Source organism: Sinocyclocheilus grahami, unplaced genomic scaffold (assembly GCF_001515645.1).
Source record: "Sinocyclocheilus grahami isolate Dianchi unplaced genomic scaffold, SAMN03320097.WGS_v1.1 scaffold15.1, whole genome shotgun sequence".
NCBI classification, from domain to species: domain Eukaryota; kingdom Metazoa; phylum Chordata; class Actinopteri; order Cypriniformes; family Cyprinidae; genus Sinocyclocheilus; species Sinocyclocheilus grahami.
In genome coordinates, this window is record NW_015505194.1 from 964641 (window position 1) to 991258 (window position 26618).

Genomic DNA, 26618 nt, shown 5'->3' on the forward strand with positions numbered 1-26618 from the left:
TTTTTTTTCTCATTTTGTCTCTCATAGTTGAGGTATACCTATGATGAAAATTACAGGCCTCTCTCATCTCTTTAAGTGGGAGAACTTGCACAATTGGTGGCTGACTAAATACTTTTTTCCCCCATTGTATATTTGTATATATATATATATATATATATTTGTATATATTATATATATAGATAAATATATGGAAATATCACTCTTGATATCTTGACATATATGGCAATATATGTCATACATTTCCATATTGGTACTTTAAATTGCAACAATATTTCTGCTGTTACTGCATTTTTGATCACAATAAAATTTGCCCCAAAGTATCTAAATATGTAACTGCCTAATGTTACAGGAATACAGGAAAGACAGAGGTGCACGTCAACAAAGGCCTTGATCTTGCAGAAACATCTGCTACGGTCTTACTTTTTCTCACACACACGTGCCTGAACCTCCACCAGTCCGTGAGAGTGAGGTCAAGTGACATCACCGCCCACTGACTACACTCTTAAGCGTCTCATCTGACCATCTCATTTCTCGAAATGCAAGATTAGATTTGTCATTTCCAAAAAAAAAGAAAAAAAACAATAATGGACACATGGTCAATAACTGACTTAAAAAAAGAGAGGAGGAGAAGGCTTAATGACAGGAGAGAAGACGAGAGGAGGACTTGCTGTCTCACAATAGGAAGTCCAGAGACAAAGAGAAGATGTAGCACCAGCTGCCATGATGACATCACTTCGGTAGTGACAGAGCTGTAGGGCGGTCTTTAGAGTTCTGGAGGGCCACTGGAGTGGAATGCCCTGTACCCTTCTCACTCTATTTTCCACCAACAAAGCACACAAAGCTATAAATCTTCTATTCCCGTGGTAGAGAAAACATAATGCACAATCATATCCAAGATGAGACAGTCTCAATGGTAAAAGCACCTATCACAAAAATGTGATTAATGTTCTGGTGGTTTATGCGAGGAATGTTCCACATATGTGTTGCCATATGGGGTTAAAAAGTTGATAGAAGATGTGCAAGCCATAACCGTGATTGATTTTTACTACAGTGGATGGTTTTTAATGCCTTTGGTTTGAATTGTGCAAATCACTTACATCAGTGAGGGTCAGATTATGGTCCTTAAAATTTTATTTAAACCATGTATTTTGATGTGGTTTACTTGGTATGGTGACCCTGTCAGTAATAAAATAATCTGTGTAATCTGCGGTTTTTATGTTTGGAATAAAAAAATGCTATATGAGATGTCTTCAAAAATCCTATTCAGTTCAGTTCATTTCCTTTATTGTCACTTACAAATACGCAATTAAGCAAGAAGGTAATTATGTTCTGTATACGTTAAAGAGACCGAAAGAGATTAGAATAGCTACACTATCGTTCAGAGGTTTGGGGTCAGTACGATTTTTATTTTTGCAAGAAAATTATTCTTTATTTTAGCAAAGACACATTATATCGATCAAAAGTATCAGTAAAGACAATAATGTTACAATGTTACAAAAGATTCAATTCAAACAAATGCTGATATTTTAAACTTTCTATTCATCAAACAAACATCAAAAAGGTATTATGGTTGCCACAAACATTAAGCAGCACAACTGTTTTAAACATTGATGTTAATGAGAAATGTTTCTTAAGCACCAAATCAGCATAGAACGATTTCTGAAGGATCATGTGACACTGAAGACTGGAGTAATGGCTGCTAAAAATTCCGCTTTGTCATCAGAGAAATAAATTACATTTTAAAATAAATTAAAATAGAAAGCTGTTATTTTAAATTGTAATATATTTCACAATATATATATTTTTTACTGTATTTCTGATCAAATAAATTCAGCCTTGGTGAGCATGAAATACTTTAAAAAAAACATTATAAAATTTTACTGGCTCCAAACTTTTGAACAGTACTGTATTTTTGAATAATTTATGAAAAAATTAGGTTAATGACTGTAAAACTAAGGCAGTGACCACACATTGCCCCTTCACAGGATCTGAAACTGTGACAGACAGGAAGACCAGAATCAATTTTGATAAGAGCTGATACAATGCATCCTTCGGCTCTTCACTCTGCATCTTGCAAATTAAAAGTGTGTCTTAAATCATAAATTTAGATTTGGTCTGTGGAAATTATAGTTAAATATTAAATAACTTTTATATAAACAATAGAAGTCTGTGGTATGCCTAAGTGTGTGTGTGTGTGTGTGAGAGAGAGAGAGAGAGAGAGAGAGATTCTTTCTGTTTACTTTGGACAAACCACTGTTTTCATAAGTATTAAAGTACAGCTGTTGAAGAGAGTGGGTAAAGGGGTAGAGAATAGTTAGTGTGGGTTTAGTTTGTATAACAGTTATCAACATCAGTTGATTGTGTAAGTGTAAGTAAGAGTGATGGATGTATATATCAGCAATGCCAAAACTTATCCAGCAAAGGTTTGACTTAGCACCTAACTCCAATCCATCACACACTCACTATTCCTATCATTACGGGGACATTCCATAGGCATAATGTTTTTTATTCTGTACAAACTGTATTTCCTTTCCCTTACCCTTACCCTACCTATAAACCTACCCCTCACAAAAAACTCTCTTTTTATTTTAGATAAAAAAGATAATTCTGTATGATATATAAAAAAGGTCAAAAAGGTCCCCACAAGGTCAAAATTTACTTGTATTATGATTCTTGAGGGGAAATTGTGTCCCCATAATGTAGGAACACACACATTTATTTAGCTATTTTTTTATAAAGATATAAATGATTTTATATATTATATTTAACAGTAGCTCTAAAATACTTTTTCCTTTTTAACAATTTAAAAATGGCCCACTGTGATTCATGAGGACCTGTTTTCTCAGTATCATGCTGATACTGACTTAAAAACAGAAAAATACTGATCTCTACCTAACTGACAGTGGCGAGTTCCTGCCGGCGAGTCTCTCAACACAAACGCCCTTTATGTGTGACACTGCAGTAAATGCAGGAGGAATCCCTTTGGCAAGATTAGATAAAACATCAAGCAATGTGGGAACAGCCCCATACACACAGATGCACATACCATAGAACACTTGCACACACAAGCGTGCATAAACACACATGCACTTAGCAGCTACAGTGGGCTCAAAAAGTCTGAAAACATGTTGAAATGTTTTTAAAACATTGTTCAGACAATCAGATGTTCTTGCTTCCGCTGAAGCACAAGATGCTCTTTGGATCATTCTCAAATCATGCCAGATCACATGATCATTAGCAGGGCTCCAGACAAAAATAAATAAATTAAGGAGCTATTGGCTCCTATAAGAAACACAATTATTTTTTAAGTGCCACAGAATAAATGTGATTTATATATTTTTAACACTTCACATTTCAGTCATATACTGTCATGTGTTTATGTCTCATCTTTTCTTGTCTTTATCAGCATTTTAATCCATCTTGTAGATGTCCTGGGAACTAAGGTTCACTTAAAGTGGGAACTAAAGTCTTTTCCAACTTGAGAACTATATACAGTCACAAAGAATTGTTTACACAGAATCTGTGCCAATATCACAGACCATAATTATGTCAGCATCACTTGGCCCTTGAATGTAGTTTGGGCTCCTCCTCAATGCATCCTATAAATGTTGTCATATGTCTTGCCCACATCCAGTCCATTTTTCATCATTAGTAACACAGTGTCTACACCGGATGCGACAGTTGTCACGCCGCGCCGCAACAGCTAAAGTCTGTCTACACTGGACGCGACAAAGCGACCATTGCAAATCATTTGAATTTTGTGTCAGTATCTAACTGACCCATAGATAGAATGAGGCATCAGTTTACTGTCGGGGATTTGTTGTGTCACACCGCGCTGCATCCAGTATAGACAGCATCACTGATTATAATGGGTTCTATAGTCTGGTGTAGATACGGTGTAACATGCAATTTTATAGGAGTTGTTGAATTGTATTTTTAGCTCCTTGCATTCTTTCTTATCATACAGGTTAAGTACAAATATGAATATGCAATATAGCACATAAATTTAGCAAAATGCTCCTCTTTATAATTTTCTTTTCTAGCCGACTAATGAACTTATGGACGCCGAATGGTTATTCTGAGGTAAATGATTGATGTCTATTCATGTTTATATCGTACTATAGTAGTAAAGAGAAAGAGATGATCGGTTCATGTGCCGCTTGAACTGAGGCGCTAAAGCGATCGCTCATGCCGCATTAAAGAGCGCCAAAACGGTTTTTATTGTTTGAATATCATTATGAATTCGGCAGAATTTTAAAGCTGATGCTTAGTTTACTAAAAGGCAACAGAGCATAAAGCTTATTGTGATTTCTGGACAGTAAGTCAAATGCGCTATGAAAATAATATGAAGTTCACGCATTAACAGAACTCAGCATATAGACTAAAGATCTTGATAACAAGAAGCCATATTAGTATCGATTATAAACAAGAATTGTTACAATATTGTTAATATCCACACAGCTGACAGTTTTACCTGCTGTAGTTTGTTCAAGTTGTGCACGAAATAGACACTGCTTTTCTGCACTTTTACTTTGCATGTCTCTGTCATTTTCGATCTCTCTCATGCTGCCACAGCTGGAGCCGTCAACATGGCGTTCGGAAGAGATGAGGACTGTTTTTCCACTAAAACTTGGAGGCGCAACATGACAAATGATGTGATCGCAAAACAATTCAAGTTTTTGAATCATAACATGCAAATTTATATAGTCGCCAGTGGCAAACTTAGCAAAAACTTAACTTGCGAATTAATATTTTTGGCGACCGTTTTAGGTGCACTCTGGAGCCCTGATTAGGTTGTACACAAACGTGTGGAGTTTGTGTAGCTCAAGTGATGCTATCATTAGAGCAAAAGGGGGATGGTCATACTGAATATAAAAATATATGAGGAGCTACTAACTGGGCACTTCAGAAATAAAAGGTATTTTCTCTCAGAAAGACTTGTCAGCCTGCAGGAAAACAACCAGCACTTGTAGTGAAACTACAGGATGCAGAATGTCACACTTTGATGTTAGAGCACAAAAAATAACCTCTCTGTGGGCGTCACACACCCACAGACACAATGTCATAAGGGCAAGAGTGAGGGTCAGGTGTTGCCACCTGGATGTTGAGCAGAGTGACGAAAAGAGACTGTCAGCAAAGTGTCATAACTCAGACACCTGGGAAGACGTCAATTCCTTTCTCACTACGGCTCACGCAAATACAAAAAAAACACACAATAGTACTCAATAGTTCATGATATACTTGACTGACCATAGCTCCTAAAGCAGAAAATCAAAGACTAATGTAGGATGGAAAGTTTTCGTTTTATCAAGAGCTGTGATGTAACAAAAGGCATGAGAACGTATGTGTATGTGTTGGGGAACAGGAAGCTCTGATGTTTAAAGGGCACAGGGTATGGGATGATCTCTTCCCTTTATCCTGCCGGACCTCTCTCTCACAGACTCACTCTTTCCCTCGCATGCAAACACATTCACACACAGCTCTCAGCCTGTATCTCTGCTACCTCAGCATTTTTGTGTTTTGACAGGAAAGACCAGAGCCAGCTACCCTCAGAAACAATGATCCCTCTGTCACTGCCTATCTGTATGTATAGAGGTGGCTGATATGCTGTTGTACATTGATAAAAAGCAAAGTTGTCAGTGTCACTTGATTCTACAGAAATCATTCTAATACGCTGATTTGATGCTCAAGAAACATTTCTTCTTATTATTAATGCTGTGAACAGCTGTGCTGATTAATGTTTTTGTCGAAACCATCATAGATGTTTTTATAGGATTCTTTGATGAATAGAAAGTTCAAAAGAACAGCATTTATTGAAATCAAAATCTTTAAATAAATAAATGTCTTAACTGTTATTTTTGATCAATTTAATGTAGGCCTATTCTTGCTGAATAAAAGTATTCATTTATATGCAGAATTTGGAGCTGAGCATGAAATTGTTCCAAGTCAAGGTAAAATTAATATAGATTTTAATATGAGGTTAAATGTTCAATTTAACATCATATTTAGTCAAAAAACCTAAATGAGTCATTTTTGGACGATCTGTGTACATCATGAAGAATAGTAAACATTTCTGAAGGATGTCAAAAGTTTGACTGAAATATGTAACAAGATAATGACTTTTGTTATCATATTGTGACCAAAAATACAGTAACTTACTTTGTCATGTGCTTTACATTCAATGTTATATGTCAATTTATGTGCCACAAGGATGATATCAGTTATGATGATATAAGGCCATAGATGGTTTAACTGCATGACAAGTGTGGTGTGGTAAGTTATATATTTAAGGCAGTGTTAGATACTAGGCATACTACCTTTAAAATCGTGAGAAAATTGGTGCATCTGAGTTTGTGTGTGGTTTTAACATAATAATCTATCTGTTATCTCACATGTTATATTTGACTCTAATTGTTCTAGATATGGTGTGTGTCTGTGTGAATATATCAAGGGGCAGGGGAATTTCAACCTCTGATTCGCAGCATGACATCCTGTAAGAGCCATCACCCTTTTCTGCACTTCCTGTTCAGGGTTACGCACTTCTCACTTGTTTCTTCAGGATGCCGTTACATTAACATCTCTCATATCTGTAAACAAATCTACCTCTATCTGACCCAAAACAAAACTATAGTAAACACCCACAGCGACATGATATTTGCTAGATATTTGACATATGCTGTGCCATAAGAGAAACTCAAAATAAGTATGTCTGTGAATAAATTTCATTTGTTCCAAGGATGAAAAAACATTCAAGTGTATAGGTAAATGTTCAAAACACGCATCAAACCAACCCAGAAACTACTGAAAAAGTTACGAACCGCTTGTTCATGCATCATGCATCTTAGGCAAACAACGATCCAGACACCCCTAACACTCTCAGACACTTAAGTATACAAACTTCCTGTTTTATAAAAAAGAAACAGAACATGCTGTTCTACCTAAAGAAGAATCCCTGAACCATAGTGCCTCTTCTACACCAGCGGAGCAAAACCTACACACACACACACACAAACAGTAAGTCCTAGAACCAAAGTCCCTTTCAAGGAAAATCTGTTCACTAGGCAGCCATATTTGCAATCTCTGAAATCAATCATATCTGAAATCTCAAAATCTGCCCTATGAACTCACAAATAAATTACATATTTCAAATCAGCAAAAAAATCTGAAATAAACTGCCCCATGAAATATTTGCAATCTCTGAAATCAATCATATCTGAAATCTCAAAATCTGCCCTATGAACTCACAAATAAATTACATATTTCAAATCAGCAAAAAAATCTGAAATAAACTGCCCCATGAATGTTGTTTCTTATGCTCAAATAACATTAAACAAGCTTATTTTTCAGGCTTGACCAGCCAATGCACATGCGCAGTCATAACGCGCTCAGGTTTCTATGGGAACCAGAGTTTCTAACGGCCGCTGCAGTAATGCAATGACTTTCCAATCAGCGATTGGCTCTTCCGTTTAGAAGGCGGGACTATTATGCCATATTGCGAGTTGCAGTTTCTCCCATTCATAAGTAGCCTATAGGAGTGAACCGTATTTGTATTTCTATAGTCTTTGCTAGACTTAAAATCTCTGCATGTAGTTGTGAGAGGTCTTGCGGTCAAACTTCAAATTTCACAATATTACCAACTGACAAAGAAATGTTTTAATATAGTGTGAATATTTTATGTTTTATCCAAAGTATTCGTTGTTTAACAATTAGCTCGTTGTCTTCATAGATCAGGTCCTTTGACTGTAAAGCTTGCATTCTAGTAAAATTATTGTCATTTAATACAGCATTGGCATCTTGTATACATCTGAAGTATTACCTCGTTAAATGTAAAAGTTTTTATAAGAGTCTTAACTTGCATCAAAATCAGTACCATTGAATGTTGTACCCATTGATTTTTTTTTAAGCCTACTGGGTATAGCCACAAATATTAAAAGTAAAATAAAATAAAATCACACATATAAATATAAATAAAAAAAAAGTTTTAGAGTTTTAGAGAATACAGTTATTATTGATAAGAAATCAAAGATAAAAAAATATTATATTTAAAAATATAAATATATTATATAAATAAATATAATATATATACAAATTATGCTTTATAGATTATAAAATGTCTGACATCATCATAGCCTTTATTCATAATTAATATGGCCATTGTTTCTTCTTTTTTGAAAGAAATTAATACTCAGCAAGGATCCATTAAATTGATCAAAAGTTACAGTTAAACATTTATTTCAAATAAATTATATTCTTTCTATTCATCAAAGAATCCTGACAAATCACAGTTTCCCCAAAAACAATAAGCAGAAATTAGCACATGTGCATGATTTCTGAATGAAAAACTTACATTTTAAAATATATTAAAATTGAACAAATTTATACTAAATTGTAATATTTCACAATCTTACTATTGTACTATATGATTGATCAAATAAATAAAGCCTTGGGGAGCATAAATGACTTTAATAACAATAAACAAATCCTACCGACCCCAAACTTTAAACGGTAGTGCATTTTGGATGTCACTGCTAAAAATAGATCAAACACGGAGAAAAATAACAAAAATATGTAAGAACCCAAAAAACAGCTGTGATCCAAGCATGTCTAAACATGTCTACTTACAGGTAGGCTTAGAAAACACAGTACAGAGCTGAGTTTAAGGGCGGAAGGGAAGTGAGTGCTCACACAAACATTCACATATCAATGCACACAGAGTCTTGCATTCATCCGTGAGGCTCAGGGCCTTTTAGACCTAATGAGGTCTAATCACAGTCTTCGGCTTTTCTCAAAACAGTATTCCTTCACTTCTCTCTCTCTCTTGTGTTGCTCAACTTGAGCTGTTTGTCTCCACAGCTACTTAACAGATTGACTTAAGTATGAGAATGAGCACTGAGTCGCTACACAAACATGTGAGGGGTGGGGTGAGGGGATTCAGAGCGATAACACACATCGAACACATACTGACACGAGAAGGGGAATGTGAGGAAGTTTGTGCATGTCAACAGAGTTTAATTTCTGCAAACGTTAGAAGCTACTAAGTGCAAAAGTGTAAATGTACGCCAAGTTCCCAAAACATCGCTTTTGTGCAGAACATTACATTTAATCAGATCATTGTGTACTTGTAAAACTTTGTGTAAGTTTGTGACATTGTCCGTCCTGTCCTTTAGTTAACCTATTAAAAGCTTGATGGTGGGGCTATTGTGTTGCAACAGGCATTTGAGATCGGATTCATGCTCACACACACTTCCACTACCTCATTCACGATGTGAGCCCCCTCTCCTTGTTCTCTCTATTGTGTCACACAACACACGCAGACCAACTCCCCTCAGCTCATAAGCTCCTTCAGCTTCGTCCTGAGATGGTTCTACTCACTGCTGTGTGTGTGTGTACTTGGATGGGTTAAATGCAGAGCACAAATTCCGAGTATGGGACACCATACTTGACCACATGTCTCTTCACTAAACAAGCCAAGATAGGGGTATCAATGGGGGTGGGGGGAGAAAGTGGCACTGATTCAATTCATAACTCATGGGTAACTATCACCTGTCCTTGACCCTGTTCTGAACTCTACTACTACTTGCCTTACACATCAGGGAATGTACAAATGAGTCTTGCAACAAGGTATTATTGTTTGTACTCTTTTAATGCAGTGTAAGGGGCCGTTCACACAGAATGCAATTTTACATTACACTGCACTGCTTGCCCATTGTTTTTTTAAGTAAACGTGTTACACAGACATATTAGACTGTTGCACTTAAATGCCGCTTCCAATGAAAAGTCTCACGCATGACAGCATTCTAAAAATGCGACGCTCAATCTCTAGACCTTTCTAGATGTTTCTTTTCATTCCATTCCATTCCTGTATAATACCTAATTGAGATCCTCATTGTTTTTGTGCCAAATATATGCTGCTTTTATTGTAAAAAAATAAAATAAAAATCATAGTTATATTTAAATTAGCTTTTTGTTAGTAGCTTGTAATGTAGCTAACAACATTTCAACTGCAGTTTAACTGCTTTTGATTATGAGTTTCAAAGCAGCTTCCCAAACACTGCTAGCCACTAAATGTCTGCAGTGAAATGTGTTCTGACAGGTGGCAGGTGAATCTAGACCATCATATTGCATGTTCAAACAACTAGCAGCTGACCACACAAAAACAAACAGACAGTACAAAATGTGCCCTCACAAGTCACAGACTCTCACTCAGCTTGAAATGTGTAAAATATGTTCCTATTTTGGGTTTTGCTACTGATATTTGCCTATTAAACTCTATTTAGCTATGTCATATAGTTTGTTGTCCCATGATCAGACTGGCTTCTTTATTTGTTCCTATTAGCACATAATGACTAAGATTAGGCCTATCAGTTAGATAACAGCAATCCCAAACACTCGGCTATGGTCTGTGATAAATGTGGCATATCAGTTTGTGCCTTCTGCTTGGTTCAACTCCCCTGCTAACATGCTAATATGATACTCCATAGTCTGGACTGTTTAAATATACCTTCTTATAGCATAATTTAACAAACGTATAGTGATGCATGATATATTGGTATCATATTGGTCAATATTACAGCTAATTTTCTCTACATTTATCAATATAATGCCAACTTAATCTTAAAGTGCCCCTATTATGGCATTTTGAATATTGCCTTTCAAGCAGTGTGTAATGTAGCTGTCTGTGAATGTAAATGATCTGCAAAGTTGTAAAGCCGAAAGTGCACTATAAATAAAGTTATTGTCTCCCAAAAGAAAGAATCAACTTTGAACAGCTTAATCGAGTCGTCAGTAATTCGAATCTCACTTCCGCGACGGCTACACGTCACTGTGTAACACATCTGCATAATACCCACCTAAGTTCTACATTGGCCGGCCGCGAACAACTTGATCCGCCCTCAAACACTGTAGCTTGTTCATGTGGTTAACATCATGTCGAGAAGACACTGTGTCCTACCTTCGTTTTATTTTCACTGCCAAAAGATGAGGCTGCAAAGAACCAGTGGTTAAAATGTATTTTTTCCACTGTACCACAGCAGTACAACCCCAATCTTTTTTTGTGTTCCTGTCATTTTACTGACGACTGTTTTTCTAATCTCTGGGGATTTCAACGCGAGATTCACAAAATGTTTGCTCTTTATTTGGACCAGCTGGCTCCACTGAATCACAACCTGTAAGTATGATAAATAACTGATGTTTATATTTTCTATCGTGCATTCAAAATACACAAAACAGACTGGGCCATCTGACCAATCAGAGCAGAGTAGGCTCACGGAAAGGAGGGGTTTAGAGAGACTGAATCTTAGAACTGCTTCAAATGAATCGTTGGAAAATGAGGTGATATTAAATGCATATTTTGAGAAAATGAAAGCATTTTTTGACCTTGCATGCATGTAAACCTATTGTAGGAGACTTCTAAAACAATATTATGAACCTTAAAAATGGCATAATATGGGCACTTTAAATCAAGATAATAATTTCATAATTTAAATTTCTACCACTTATTGATTATTGGTCATACTTGGGTTGTTTTGAGCATGTATTTGACTAATAACACTCTTTGAAATCCTTGTTTGTCATGTTTATCAGTCAAATATGGCAGCAATGCAAAGTACAACAGAACTGTTTCTCATTAGAAAACTAGAAAAACTAGTCGCTAGAAAACACTGTCACAAAGAGGGTCATGCAGAGTACAAGGCATATGCGTCACAACAACAGCAATAGATCAAGCCTTCAAAAACAACTCAATTTCCAACACAAGACATGCACACTGCCCACTATTACAGATACCTACAAGTATGCTTGTCTTGATTCTTTCACAATGAAGGATCCTGTGCCTTCCACTGCAGATCATTTCCTGTTGTTAATGCATGAAAATCTGCACATTTTCTACAGTCAACATCTCTGTTTACTAGAATGGTCAATTGGCTTTATTAAATTGAATGCATTAGCTAATCTAGTTAGGCAAATTAACGTCCAATGGGAAGAAAAACAAGAGTGACACTAAAATAGATCTTTACTTTTACCAAGAAGTCTGACTCCCTGATGATGAAATACCTAAATCAAAAGAAGATGTACCATGAAGGCACGTTGTGTTAGTATGGTAGTTTTTAAATGCAGAAAAAAAAAATTATTTTCTTTTTTGGCAGATGGGAGCTACTTGGAATATGATTCCAGGAATGCCTAAATAGGAGCAATAAAGGGAGTAGCTAAGGATGCAGGAATCAGCGGTTTAATGTGTGTCAACTCCTTTCGTCTCCCAGGCATCACCGCAAACAAACAGTTCTCTGCTTTCCTAGAAATTTCTGGGACACATCCAACCATTTGGTCCACACCCCCTTTTCCAAGCCCCCTTTCGGACTTCTACATGCTTCTGTCTCACGCTCTCAGTTTTTCCAGTTAGCAATGTTCTTTTTTACACAGGACACAAAAACATTCTATTATTCTGGAGGTGTGTATCCTCTCAGCCAATCACGGTGTTCTCATGCTGTGCATCTGAGCCAATGACAGTGCAGTGGGGGTGGAGCCAGCGTCTATGAGCGACACTGCTAGTTGTTTATCACTGTACCCCTTCTCTTCCTTTTATCATCTCCCTCTCTCTTTATCATTCTCCCCCTCTTCCTCTCTATTGATTTATTATTCTAATGAAGCAGAGGTCAAGATCTGGCATAAATAGACTCCCATATTGGAAGATATTCAGAACCCCACCGCCCACACTTACACATACTGATGACAGTTATTAAGTAAGCTGGTCGGAGGGTGGGGCTGGCCTATAACTCCAACTGAAAGCACTATCTGTACTGGACAGAAGCAATAATACCTGGCCATTAGCTCTACTGATGGGAGTCAAAACGTACACACTCAGTGTTAATTCAATCCAGCTATAAATTCAGCCGGTCATTATCAGAAAATAAACCCAGACAGCATGATCAGGCCCCTGATACGGAAAGAATGTGAAGTGATACGAGAGACACTGAATTGGCACAGCTATGTAAGAGATGGGTTGTCAGGGACAACGGTCAGATTTACAGTTTAGCAGTCATTATATAAATACATCTGACCAGAGAATGCTGCATTTGAATACTTGATCACAATTACGTATTCAGCAGCCAAAAAAATAAAATCTTTAATACATTTGTTTTAATTATATGTATTATGTCTATTATAATAACATTGGTAACCAAGAAGAGCCACTGGTTAACACCTTTTGCTCCTAGCACACTCTTGCCGTTACACCGATTTATATGGAGAGCAAGTTTAAGTGTCTTCTCAAATGAATGGACAATATGTGTGGACAAAATGGTTCCTATTTGATATAAAAATAGCATTGCAATATCTTTTAGCAAAAGCTGCTAACTTGCTAAAACAATCCATGCTAAAACAATCCATGGGTTTGATATTAATTCAATTCAAATTTATTTGTATAGTGCTTTTTACGATACAAATCATTGCAAAGCAACTTTACAGTAAATTAAGTTTCTACAATATTTAGTAGTAGCTTATCAGTGGTGACTGTCAGGTTATGTACATGTGGCAGAAATGTAATAAATTAAAGACGTAATCAAACAGACGATGAACACTATTAACAGCAATTATTATATGATGCGATCAAACTTATAGCAAAATGTAGTAGTTCTGTATGTTGTTTCAGGGTTGGCATCATCTGAGGTCCTCTGAGGGGTTTGCAACATCTCAGGTGTTCTGGATCCAGACAGATCCAGACTCAAGCTATTGACATATTAACTGTCAATCGTTAAATAAATATAAAAAATGAATGTCACATGAATATCTTAAGACCAGCAGACAGCAGACCACACTGCTCACGTCCAGACAGAGAGGATGGCAGCAGGAGACACTGCTGTGGAAACCTCAACTAAAAATACAAGCATATCTAGACATACCAATAATAATGTCATGACTGGTGTCTTCAAAGGGGGTTTGTCTGCCTGAAAAACACACAACAATACACACACACACACACACACACAAACATGCAAACCAGACTGCCGTTTGTGTGAGAGACAAATATTGCATGATTGTTTTGTTGTACACTTCCCTAAATGTGCGCAATGTGTTATTGAATGACTCAGCACCAGCTCTGGCACACGTTGCTGGTTAGAGGTGACTCACTGATTCAAACCTGTCCTAAGAGCCAACCACTTGGCAGAGCAATCAAACCATAGCTGTTGAGCGCCAAGCTCAACACTCAAAATGCCATATCAGTTGTTTATTTTTTTATGCTTGAACTGGTGCAGGCCTGTCAGTTGTTTAGTTCTGCGGCTCAGACAGGTTGATGTGAAGATATGGAAATACAGATGAGAGTGTGAGACTTTGATTACACTGATTAGCTTTGGTAAAGCTCTGTGCCCTTTCTACAACCAAACTTTGGTCAAAACAAAACATGAACATACAAAAAATAAATAAATAAAATCACTGTATATACCAGGGGTGTCAAAATGTATCTTATTTCATTATTAATATAATAGCAAATAATAAAATAATTATATAAATTATTGATAATTAAATGTGCTACTTATCACATATAGTTATAAAAGGCAAACATTTATTCAATATTTAAATTAATAAGTATTAATATGTACTTATCTTATTAACTTATTAATATTAAAAAAGTAAAGCAAAAATATTTAAAAATAATTTATATTTTTAATTGAACTATAATGTACCACCCTCACTTATAAAAACATTAATTCAATAATTATATTAATAAATTCATATCTATTTATTTTATTATAAAGAGGACCCCTCAGAGGACTTCAGATTATATATTTATAATAAATTATATTAAAAAGTAAAAAAAATCTATACATTATTAATACAATTCTAAATTTAATTTAATTAAAATAAATTAAATGTAGTCTTCATGTATTTTTAATCTTGTTATATATACTACAGAAGTTTCAATTAGCTCCAACAGATACAACAGAAAGACTGGTATTGTTACATTTAAGTATGAGCTTTGTACCAAAGTACCATCACTCTGATATCCCTAGTATATACTTTAAAGATGGATGTGTGTGTGGGTGCATGTTTATGTGGTTCATGTGTGTCACAAATTTGTATAATAACATGGGTATGACATATGTATTACAACGAGAAGGTGATTTATGAGGACATTTTCAGTGTCCCCGTAATTCAAAAGGCTTATAAATAATTCAGAATGAGTTTTTTTGAAAATCTAAAAATGCAGAAAGTTTCCTGTAAGGGGTAGGGTTGGTGTAGGGCAATAGAAAATACGGTTTGTACAGTATAAAAACCATTACGCCTATGGAGAGTCCCCATAAACCATAAAAACAAACCTGAGTGTGTGTGTGGGAAAAAAATGCCAAGGGTCTAAAGGGAGACATAAACATGGCTAACATTCAGGTTACGAAATTGATAGCCCTGTTTTCTATTCTTCCTTTCACTCCTCACTATCTCTCCCTATCTCTCTCTAGATCATCTATCATCTCTCACTTATTCAACTTCTAAACATTCCACCTCGCAAAGTTTACTTATGAATGAGTTTGCCCTTTCATCTTTGTTGACTTCATTCTTCTCATTTTTCAACTTCTCACTGCCTCAGACATCACAGTGCTCTGTTGCCTCCACACATGCCAAGCTGTTGTACCTGCGAAAGGCTAATTGTGACATAACCATCAAAGAAAACTTTCCAAGCTTTTCACAGCTTCCATCAGAAGACCTGCTGAGATGCTTAAACAGTGAGACCTACATCAAATCACAACAAAGAAGAAGACGCTACTTGTATGGATAAATGATGTGAATTGACTCTATAAGCATGAAAGGCCTGTTGTTGAATTCAAATGCACAATGTAAACACTGAAATGTAATCTCAGCATTCCTCATGAGGCATGCTCTTTCACCAATGTTGGCCAAGGATTGTGCCTCAATGCTCCATATCAAACTTTAGAACATAGTGTTACTGCAAAATTTGACTTCACAATGACTGTGGCAAATCCTTTCTGCCAACCCAGTGGAAAATTATGCACATAAATAGGGGGGGGGGGGGGGGGTTTTTTTACGGGACTTTATTATAATGAAGAAATTTCTATCCAACACCCACCATAGTCTTTTTCTGTAATTTTCCTATGCAATGTCTAAAGCTCAACTATAGGGATCAAAGCAGATGTTACTTTAGAATAATAAAAAGTGATGCTATGGAGAGAATGCTTCGTGGACACTGTGATGCAATAAAGGTTAAGTCAATTTTAATATTTTTAGGTTTTGACTCATAGCATCTCACAGTCACCAGACCATCCAATCTCCAAACAGATTTCTTTTTCTACTTCACCTGACAACTCAGTCGATTTCTGTTCTCTATTTCACATCCATCTGATTTCCTTTTTCTTTTTTAACCTATGACATTCTTATCCTCTGTAACAACACACACACAAAATAATGCCACTTCCTCTTTGGATCTGGTTACACGTGGGTTCTGTGGCACGTGTGGCCGTGGCTCACGTTGCATCTTTTATATTTGCAGAAATACAGCATATAAAATCCACTTATCCCCCCACTTCTGATTACCCGGATGTGGCCATAATCGAGGCTGAGAACTTCTCAAGGTGGTTTGCTTCATCAGGTTTGTAATCATCTGCCACAAGTGATGATGCATCGAAATGTCAGTCTCTTCAAGGTTACACCAAAACAGATTTATGTCTGAAGGATGAAAGCAGATGTTTATTTCATTAAACTGAATCAAGTACTCTCAAAGAAACACAAAGAACACTTTAAATGTGAAAGATTCATTGAGAAGCATTGTGATGTCAGAGATGCTTGCATCTATAAAAACTAAATTACAGCTGCCTGGGTTTAACATGCACTTCACAGAACATAGGAAATGCTTCATTTGTGGTTTTATGGATGGATGGCTATCATGATGAAGTACTTCTCACACCAATAAAAGTGTCCAGGACCTGTCGATGATGCGCTTGATGAAAAAGTTAAACATTGGTTTTCTCTTTTAAACACATGAACAGTTGTGAAAGCTATCATTTAAGCCTTATAGAGTATAAACACACACACATCTAAGCTTTTCGATCTTTATACTTTTAACATACTCACATTCATGTCTACTTGTTTAGCCCAAGGGGTTAAAGTTTGGCTGGACATCATGGACCCTGCTGATAAACGCTGTAACTACATCATCCAGCAATTCAAAATTAGCTGTGTATTCAGACTAAATAACATCTGTAAGCATAATATTAAATTATAATACAGTAGATGTTTTACCAATGGCCAGTTCTTGTTTGGAGGACTCTTAAAAGCATTTAATTGATGTATATTTTTTCATCGCCTTTGACATCACAGTTCAGGATGGTTGTTTGTGAAGGCCATGCCAATCAATGTTGTCATGATGTACATTTCCTGCATGTAATGGGTCTGCCAGCTGAGCAACTGCTATTTAGATAAATGTGAATGCTAATGGTATTATAGACATGCATTAGCAATCTAATCCTGACACCAGGAGTAAAGAAATAAAACAGTTCTGCAAGCATTTAGGTCAAGCGGTGGAAATCTCAACCTGAAGGCAGTCAAGTTAGTAAGTGGTTTTATTATGAGGCAATGGCACCCTCTGGTGTTCATAATTTTACACTATGGGAAAAACTTGGTTTTGTGGTAACTCGCCAAATCACCACAGTATTGTCACAGTGTTCAACTGCCAAACACAGCTTTTATAGAACATTCATGACGTGATTTCAATGCCATTTTGAGTAAAAGTCAACACATCTTTTGACATAATCTAAAAAAATTAGGTCTCCTCCCTGACCATGGGGACTTGATCTTCTATGTCGATTCCAAAGCTATATATGCAAATTACTAACTATAAGATGTAAAAGTTTGAAATCTTTCCCAAAACAAATCCTGTATGGATCCATGTGCACAGTTTTACATGCATGCATTCATAATAATCAACAACAGATGGACTGTAATCTGATCCTTGTACACAGTATAACATCCAACACTCTCAAAAATTGTTCCCTTGCTTTGTCTCATCTTTCTGCAAGTATGTCTTCAACTTTCACATTTGTAGCTCTGCCATCAGTGGATTCTGCGTTTCATCTACACCACTTTCCTCATCCTTCTTATTTCATGAGGTGTTTGTGCACTGCAGACCAACAGAAGTGGCATTAACAGCACTCTCTTAAACCATTAACAACGCTCATAACACTCCCAGATCGAACCAGCAGCAGAGAGAAAATGTCACATACGCACACCATATTAGAAGCCAAAGTGTTAATTGTGTGATGTTATGTTGTGTACTGTGTGATGTTATGTTGTGTTTAGGGGAATGTGTGTCTTTCATTCCATTTTCCATCCAAATAAGACTTGTTTTTTTTACCAGGCCATTTTTCACATCCAATAGGCGTCATTCCTCTAGGGCAGTACCATTCCTCAATTCCTAGAGTTGAGAGAGATTTCTAAGGATTTCCTCCTTCCATCAGCGCAGTCACCACAAACAAGTCCCCCTCCCCAATCATGGGGTTGTTGTGCTACAGAGCTCCATGCTGTCATGTTAACCCCGTTCCTTAAATAGGGAGAAAACACAGTCTGCAGATTGTTTTCCATTCATTTTCTTTCTCTCTCTAAGGTGAAGAAGCATAAATAAAGTGTCTATTTAACCCTTTTCTTTTCTCCTCACTTAACCCCTATATCGCACAATGCTGCCTTCATGGTGAGAAACCCATTTTCAACTTCAGTACCTACAAAATGGTTAATACTGAAGGGATGACATATAATAAAAGGCCTTTTTAGTCACACTACAGCCTGATATGTTTTGGCTTTTCTGGCATGGTACACTGTTAAGAGGAAAGAAATGACATGAGAAAAGCTATTTTCCTAAAAGATGCATGGGAAAAAAACATGACAGTTTCCACAAAAGTATTAAGAAGCACAACTGTTTTCATCACTGTTTTCATCACTTTTCATTATTTTCTTAAGCACCAAATCGCCATATTAAAATTATTTGTGAAGGATCACATGACACTGAAGACTAGAGTAATGGCTCCTGAAAATTTAGCTTTGCCATCACAGGAATAAATTACATGTAAAAATAGAAAATAGTTCACAATAATACTTCACAGTATTACCTTATTGCTGTATTTTTGATCAAATAAGATCAAGTCTTCTTTCAAAACGTTCACTGACCTCAAACCTGAACAGTAGTGTACCCTGCTAAAAGGATTTTAGTAATGAGGCCTATTTTATGCAAGAAAACTGAATTAAACCTTTTTAACACTGCTTTAATGCATGCAATAGAGAATTATATAACTTTGCATTAGAAGATCCCCACCAAGATTGCAGACATGTAGACTTAACATTACTAGCACATAGCTACTAAACCAGTACCAAGTGCCATGGTGACACCCAGCTTCCATACACATATACATACCAAACAAAAACACACACTCACTCACACACACACACACACACACACACATACACACACACACACACACCCAATCCACATGATCCTCATGAGGCCCACAGCTAATTTAAGACCTGAGGGAATAAGGAATCATTTTCAAAGCCTGGGTGGGCAACAAACAGACTCCTCTACGGCATTCTGTAACATGTCTTACTGTCCCTGTGCAATAAACTTTCTTTCTCGTATCTATTGAGGTAAAACACCTTTGTTCGGACTGGAAATAAGAAATATGGGAACACAAATATCAATATTATTCGTCAAATCATCTTTGTCTACATCATTTGCAAAGTGCTTCTAAATTTTTCATTCACAGACAACTAGCACCACATCCAAATAAGAAATATGACACTATGAGCCATAACGAACAAAACACAGGCCTTAGGAAATATGGGCATCTTACATAATTTCTAAAACTCCTTTCAGACCAGTGGACTGACACTGACCTAAATCTGTCTCTCTATCCACAGCTTCTCAGGGCTTATCACAGCAGAAACATGCATTAGTGCACACACACACACACACACACACACACACACACACACTCACAACAAACTATGCCCATTCAGGTGCAAGGCACAACCAGAGGACACTGTCTATGTCAGTATCTGTGTGGTGCTCACTGGATCAAATTTACTGAAAAAACATTTGTCACGGCCCCTTGAATCCCATAATTCCGGATATCAGAGCACGGCTTACCACTGATACAGTAAGCAGAAAGGGATAAAAGGTCAACACAAAACAAGGGGGAACATCCTGTCATCTAATAAACCACAACACAAAATAAGCACCTAAAAGATAGGGCTTATATGCTATGCTATGACATATATATATATATATCACTGACTAATATAACAATATATCACCATATTCAAAATTATTCAGTCAGAATATCCTCGATCTAAAACTGTGTGAATGTGTCTTTTCATATTTTTAGTAATGGACATAGTGGAGTGACATTTTGGGTTAATTAATCACACATCTGTGTTAATTACCAAAGCTGCTGATCCAAAAAATAACACTAACAAAGCAATCTGCAACAAGTACATGTTAATATTCTGACATCTAAAGCTTCGTCTCTGACTCTCTGATGGAAAACCTTTGAGAAAACAATATTCTCAACACTTCAGGATTACAGGAAAATATAGTGATAGCAAATGGTCAGTCACATTCAATGTACAGACATGAGCCAAATGGATTTACATGTTCTGGTAAACCTTTCAGCAGTATCTGTGACTAAGCAGAGCCCCTGATCCTCTCCGACTCCTCCAGTGAACTCTGTGACACAAAAAGTCTCAAATACTGTAAGAAATGACCCGGTCCCCTAGCTTCCTATTTTTATATTCCTTTTTATAGGCTTATATAATTTTAGTATGGTTTGAAATTGAATGAAAAACAACATGGAATCACAGGGGAACATTACTAATGGCAGAGCCAAACCCAAAAAACCCCACTTCTTTATTACTTGCAAATGGCCTTTTAAGAATTAATGGTCCTTCAAGGGTTCCCACACTTTCTGACCAATTTTAATGACTTTTCCATGTTTTTCCAGTTGTATGTGATGAATGGATTAAGATTTGAAAAAAAAAAAGAAAAAAAAAAAAGAAGCATTTTATAGAAATCCCACTAAAAACAAGTAACTATCCAGGCAAAAATACTTAGTGGTACACAATACACATAGTGGTACACCAACATATTGTTTGCTTTTACAAAAGGCACATAGATCATGTACAGTTATTGTTGAACATACAATCAATATATTTAATATGAACTCAATAATTACTATGGTACCTACCTGAACTTTCTGGAGCAAACATATGCATTTCTCCCTGACATCTTCATAAGGACACCGTTTGGAGAGCATCAGGACATGAGCCAGGAGAGCGTTGAGATCACTGGACAGACTGTCACCCATGGCTGGGGGAGAGGAGGACTGCGGGTTTGGTATCGGCCCCATGGTCTCTATTCTCTTCATCACCTCCTGGTGAATGAGCTCCATCGCTGCCTGTCTGGAGCTCAAGTCTCGACTGACCAGAGCATCCCACCTTCCTGCAGCATCTCTCACATCCATCACTGTAACAGTCTACTATTCTTCAACTATACACCTGAATGACTGAGCCATGCACAAGACAAAAAAAGTGTGCTAATTATTTATATAGCTGGAATAATCCTAATCCAATCTGCTCTACTGCAAGCCGGCAAAGGAATTCTGCAAATCCCTCCAAAAATGTTCCATAATCTGCTAGTATAAACAGACTTGCAAATGCATGGGCATGTCTTAGCAGGCACTATACGAATTATATGTATTTATAATGTGGTGAATGCTTTACCAAACAAAAGTTGATTTTTGTTTTTGTTTTCTGTTGTTTAAACAGAAGAACTGACACAATTTCAAATGTCTAGCTAAATATTTTTCCAGAGTTTCTATATAAACTGGTTATTTTACCAAAGAAACACTGAATATAATATTATACAGTAGACACACTGTAAAAAAAAAAAAAAAAAAAAAACCTTGAATGACGTTAAATCAAGTTCTGTTATTAGGCAACAAGCAAATATTCCTCAATGGTTACACAATTAATAAAACCATAGGTATGGTCAGTAATACTATTTTAAAAAGAAATGTCAGATGAAAATACGTACTAAATGTACATTCTCTCTAGTCGTCCCCGCTGCCGTTGAACGAGACCTTCCTGAGCTCTGGCTCTTCAATCGATTTCAGTCCTTTGCACAGCGGCTTGAGTTAACAATTGATTGACAGCTACCACAGTCCAATAGTGTTCTACAAAAAAACTGATAGGCGGAGCCATGCTCACGGCGCACCAATCAACGACTAGAAAGGCGTTCATGGCAAGCAGCACCTCCCAATACTAATAAAAAGGGAATTGTAGTTCGGACGCTCGTTAATTTCAACGCTCTCTTGGTGGCGCAAATACAACGCAGAACTACAAGTACCAACAGCCACAAAAAACATTGGTAACTGCAGGGGCCCCGCCACCACTTGTTTATCTCAAAACCCTTTACCCTTATGATTAATGCAAGTTTTCGCCAGATATTCATATATCTTATTCAATGAAAATTTGTGAGCTAATCTCTGAAAACAGAACAGGTGTGTCTACACCACCTCTTACTGTTTTACAAATATGAGCAATGCACTCGTCTTTGTTTCAAAGTTCCTCTGTCATATAGAAAGCATCCTCAATAAAAATAGAACTGGGAAACAAGTAGAATATTTTTGTTGTCAACCTGACTAATCCAGATCTATCTAATCTACTTGTCTGTCTGTCTATCAGTATTTCTCTATATTGTAGAAGCTGTGGTCATATTGTGTACATGCGGAACCACAGAGGGCGGTAAAAGAAGAGGGAAATTTTAAACTGGGCGGCGCTGTCGGCTACAGCTGTTAAGTGTTAACATGACACTATCAGCTAATTCAGCTGTAACGTTACCTCGATGAATACATCATTTGTTTTTGTGTAACGAAGAGACTGATTCATAATGGATCACTTCAGAGATCAGGTATATATGCTTTATGCTAAATTGTTTAATTGAGGTTGTTAGCGATGTTTACATTGACGTATCACAGTCGTTAGCCTTATTAGCTTAATCACATTTTGTACTGAGCAGCCTACGGCAGTACTTTTGGGTTCATGAAGCGTTTATGTAGGCTTGAAAGCAGCTCATTAAGGTTTGACACACGGCCATTTAATAAATTAACAATGAAATTAATCTCGTTTGACTTGGTGTTACAGTGTGGCTTGCTTTTTTTCAGTTATTTTGGCTGCTTTAAACAATGGTTCTCAGACTGTATTGTATTATTTAACAGCCATTTTTTTCTAGTAAGACGTTGACTCGGTGTATATATATATAGCTGTATTATTACCGTTCACTCATTCAAAGTGTTGTTTTTTGCCATAAAATTAATAATTTGCTCTTTTTTTATTTCTTAATTACAGAGTCTAAATCTGGACTCTCCATCTAAACATAGTTATGTTGGCAGTTTTTACAAGCCTCCAGAGACGCTGTCAAGACCTCTGTATATGAACACAGACACACATCCACTGGACAGAAAGAGCTCAGGTGTACAAGACATCAGCCCACAACTTTATCAGAGAGTACCTGATGCTGGAAGCAGAGGTGAATTGAGTTTAATAAACAACACAAGACCATATGTAACCAAATATTTAAGATCAAATGTAAACATTTCCTGTGTATGTACAGCAGTGATATCAGCCCTGAAAACACTGCGGGAGAAGATGCGACGCTTGGAGCTGGAGGGAGTTCAGGCAGAGAGGAACGTCCAGGATTTCTCTCAGACTGTTCGACATCAAGCGGGTGCTTCTGCACAGAGAGAACTGGATCACAGCACACAAGAGAATCGCTCTGCACAGAGGAAAGGTAAAAGTGTTGCACAACCGGTTTTGATCTGTTGGGATAATAATTAAAAAGTCCAGTAGAGCACTAAATCAGTGTGTACTAAGTTGTCTCTTTCTCTTTTTAGCAGAGCTGGTTTCTAAGCTTCACTCTGTAGAAACACGCTGCTCTCTGCTGGAAAAACAGCTTGACTACATGAGGAAAATGGTAAAGTGTGCAGAGAGAGAGAGCATCACTCCCACAGACAAGCAGGTGAGCAGACCGACAAAAGCAAAAGAGCTTGTGCAGTATATTTCTATACTGTGCACTATAGCTTTTTAAAGCCTCTCTTTATCTCTCTCTGTTTCTCTTTTCTGACTGGTCTTTAGGACTCTGTGTGTAGGGAGAGCACACATACAGACCCACAAATGCAGGCACACCTCAACAAATTGGAAAGACTGGAAAAGGAGTATCTAAAACTCACCAGTACACAGTCTATTGCTGAGGTACAAACATATGATATGCACTAGGGCTGACCACCTGGGCTATATGCACAAGTAATTTTTGGGGGAAAAAAAATCCTCATGGATGGTTATCTTTTTTTATAATCTGTTGTGGTGTCTTTCATCTACAGAGGAAGATTGAGGTCTTAGAACAGAAACTTTTAGAGGAGCAACATGAACGCAAACTTGTGCAGGAGAAAGCAGAGGAGGTGAAACAAACAAAGGCAAAAAAGTGCAAACGCATTGTCAAAGAATAGATTTATAAATAATGTAAACTTTCCCCTTACAAAAAAAGCTTTTATTAAAAAGCCATTTTTAAAATCCGTGCCTTAATGTAGTCTCTTTTCTTTTCCTGGCATCAGTTGCAGCGAGAACTTGAAAACAATCTCATCTCCCTTTCTGCTGTGACTCAACCTAAAGGCAAGAAAAAAAAGAAAGAGAAGGCCTCTTGCAAGGTAAAAAAAAAAGCTCAGCAGTAATGTGTAGTGAGCACAAGGTGGCAGTATATTTACAGAACAGAATACTACAGATATTTTCTGTAGTGAGTTGTTAATGTTTTGTTTTTTCTTTCATATTATGTCAGAAGCCCTCCTCAGTGAAGGTGGAGGCGCCCCCCACTCCTAAGGCTAAACGCATCCCATTTGTGGCTGGAACAGTCAGTATGACCTCACCCTGACACAACATAACTTAATTATTATTTACATTTGTTCATGGTTATTATTACACAAAAGTGACCGTTAAGACATTTATAGTATTACAGAAGATTTTCTGAATATATATATATATATGTAATTTCTAATTCTATCAAAGAATCCTGAAAAAAAAGAAACACATTTTCCACAAATATTAACTGTTTTCAGTATTGGTAATGATGATAATAGTTTTCTTGAGCAATTTTCTCTCTCTCTCTCTCTCAGTCGACCAGTCCCAGTCACTCAGTCAATGCCAATGTCCAGAGTGTGTTGCACCTGATGAAGCATAGAAACCCACGGCTGTGTGAGAGAGTCGGCGCACTGCAGAAGTCGGGTTCTGAGAACCAGTGGGCCGAACGCAGACCTCCGTCTTCCCCCAGCAGAGCAGCTCCAGCACTGGGCAACCTCTCTGATCTTCTACTCGCCCTTCAAGATGAACTGGGACAGATGAGCTTGTGAGTCACACCATCTTGACCATGGACTTTTTGTAATGCATTGATGGGGAGAGTAGGATACAATATAAACATTGTGTGTGACAGTGAACACCAGGAGTTGGTCAAGCAGATAGACGAGACCTCTAAACGAGAGCTTCATGACGATCTGGAGCGAGAGCTGGACTGTCTGGTCAAGAGAATGGAGGAGAAAGCAGCTCAAATCTCCAAACTGCGCAAACATCAGCAAACAGTAAGTTTGTACTTAAAATTACAGCTTAAGTTACACATTACACTTTCAGATATTTTTTGTATAGTATTTAAATAAAAACATCCTATAGAAAACGCTGATGCATATCAAGCTGTTTTTGCTCCTGTAGGTTCAGAAACTCTCCCAACCATCTTGTAGCCCCAGGCAGAAGCCACATAGGGCTGTCAGTGTAGAGGGCAAAACCAGAGCACAGAGTGGGGTACAACCATTGCCACCGTCCCCTGTCAAAGCCTCAGCCAGCAAGGGACAGAGCAGGAGCAGTCAAGAGTCCCTGAGGCTCCTCAGAGAGACACAGAAACTGTGCCCTGGTCTCCGCAAACAGGACATTGCATGGGAGACATAGTTACATTTGTCCTGAAACACATATCCAGGGCTTTGAAGAGTTGCAGCTCAAGAGGACAGTGGTATGACACCTGATCTTTGCCCTCAGAAGATAAAAAAACACTGATTCACCTGCATATTAATTCAAATTTTACTCAATCTATATACGTCTCAATGACGTTAATGAGATTTGATTGATTTTTTATTTCTGTTGGTAATATTTTTTTGTTTGAATAAGTTGTAAATAAAATATCTACATATATTTGTAAGTACAGACCAACTTGGCTTTTTATTTATCTGCACACTAAACTCTGATCACTTTTCACCATCCAATTGATAAAATTACGTCCTGTCCTACAGGTTTTGGTTTGATATGTTTAAACTAGAAATAAGACAAATATAAATATTTAAATGAACATTTTACACAATCACTACAAATGGCTGTTGATAAGACTTTTTACTTCACCTACTCAAAGTGTGAGAAAATAACACCAGGAAATGTAGTGATGGTGATGAAAAATGTGAGGGGAAAACAAGTATTGTTACCACAGCATCAGCTTTTGTGTCGTGAGATTTACAATCAGCTGACACATTGTTTCCTTCACTGTT

At 37.0% G+C, this 26618-nt stretch overlaps 2 protein-coding genes across 9 annotated transcripts in view; one reads left to right on the forward strand and one right to left on the reverse strand.

The window, feature by feature from the left end:
• LOC107601436 (sestrin-1-like) overlaps positions 1-22163 on the reverse strand; it is a 52693-nt gene extending 30530 nt beyond the window's left edge. For both annotated transcript variants that reach the window (XM_016293624.1, XM_016293617.1), the window contains exons 1-2: positions 22082-22163; positions 21234-21551 (exon numbers count right to left, since the gene is read on the reverse strand). In XM_016293624.1, the coding sequence (XP_016149110.1) occupies positions 21234-21509 (276 nt within the window). In that variant the 5' untranslated portion in view covers positions 21510-21551; positions 22082-22163. The remainder of the gene's footprint in view (positions 1-21233; positions 21552-22081) is intronic.
• A 289-nt stretch (positions 22164-22452) lies between these two features.
• On the forward strand, positions 22453-26164 carry LOC107602787 (centrosomal protein cep57l1-like). 7 transcript variants are annotated; one of them, XM_016295387.1, is made up of 12 exons: positions 22453-22547; positions 22732-22957; positions 23395-23575; positions 23660-23836; positions 23940-24064; positions 24181-24297; positions 24426-24518; positions 24657-24749; positions 24881-24949; positions 25212-25441; positions 25526-25670; positions 25798-26164. In XM_016295387.1, exons 2-12 carry the CDS (start codon positions 22937-22939, stop codon positions 26029-26031), a joined length of 1485 nt encoding a protein of 494 aa, XP_016150873.1. In that variant the 5' UTR covers positions 22453-22547; positions 22732-22936; the 3' UTR covers positions 26032-26164. The 7 variants fall into 7 exon arrangements, with proteins under 7 accessions (XP_016150873.1, XP_016150866.1, XP_016150847.1 ...); XM_016295380.1 differs by having other exon boundaries at positions 23943-24064; positions 24878-24949; XM_016295361.1 differs by having other exon boundaries at positions 22454-22547; positions 24878-24949.
• Positions 26165-26618: the final 454 nt, after the last annotated feature.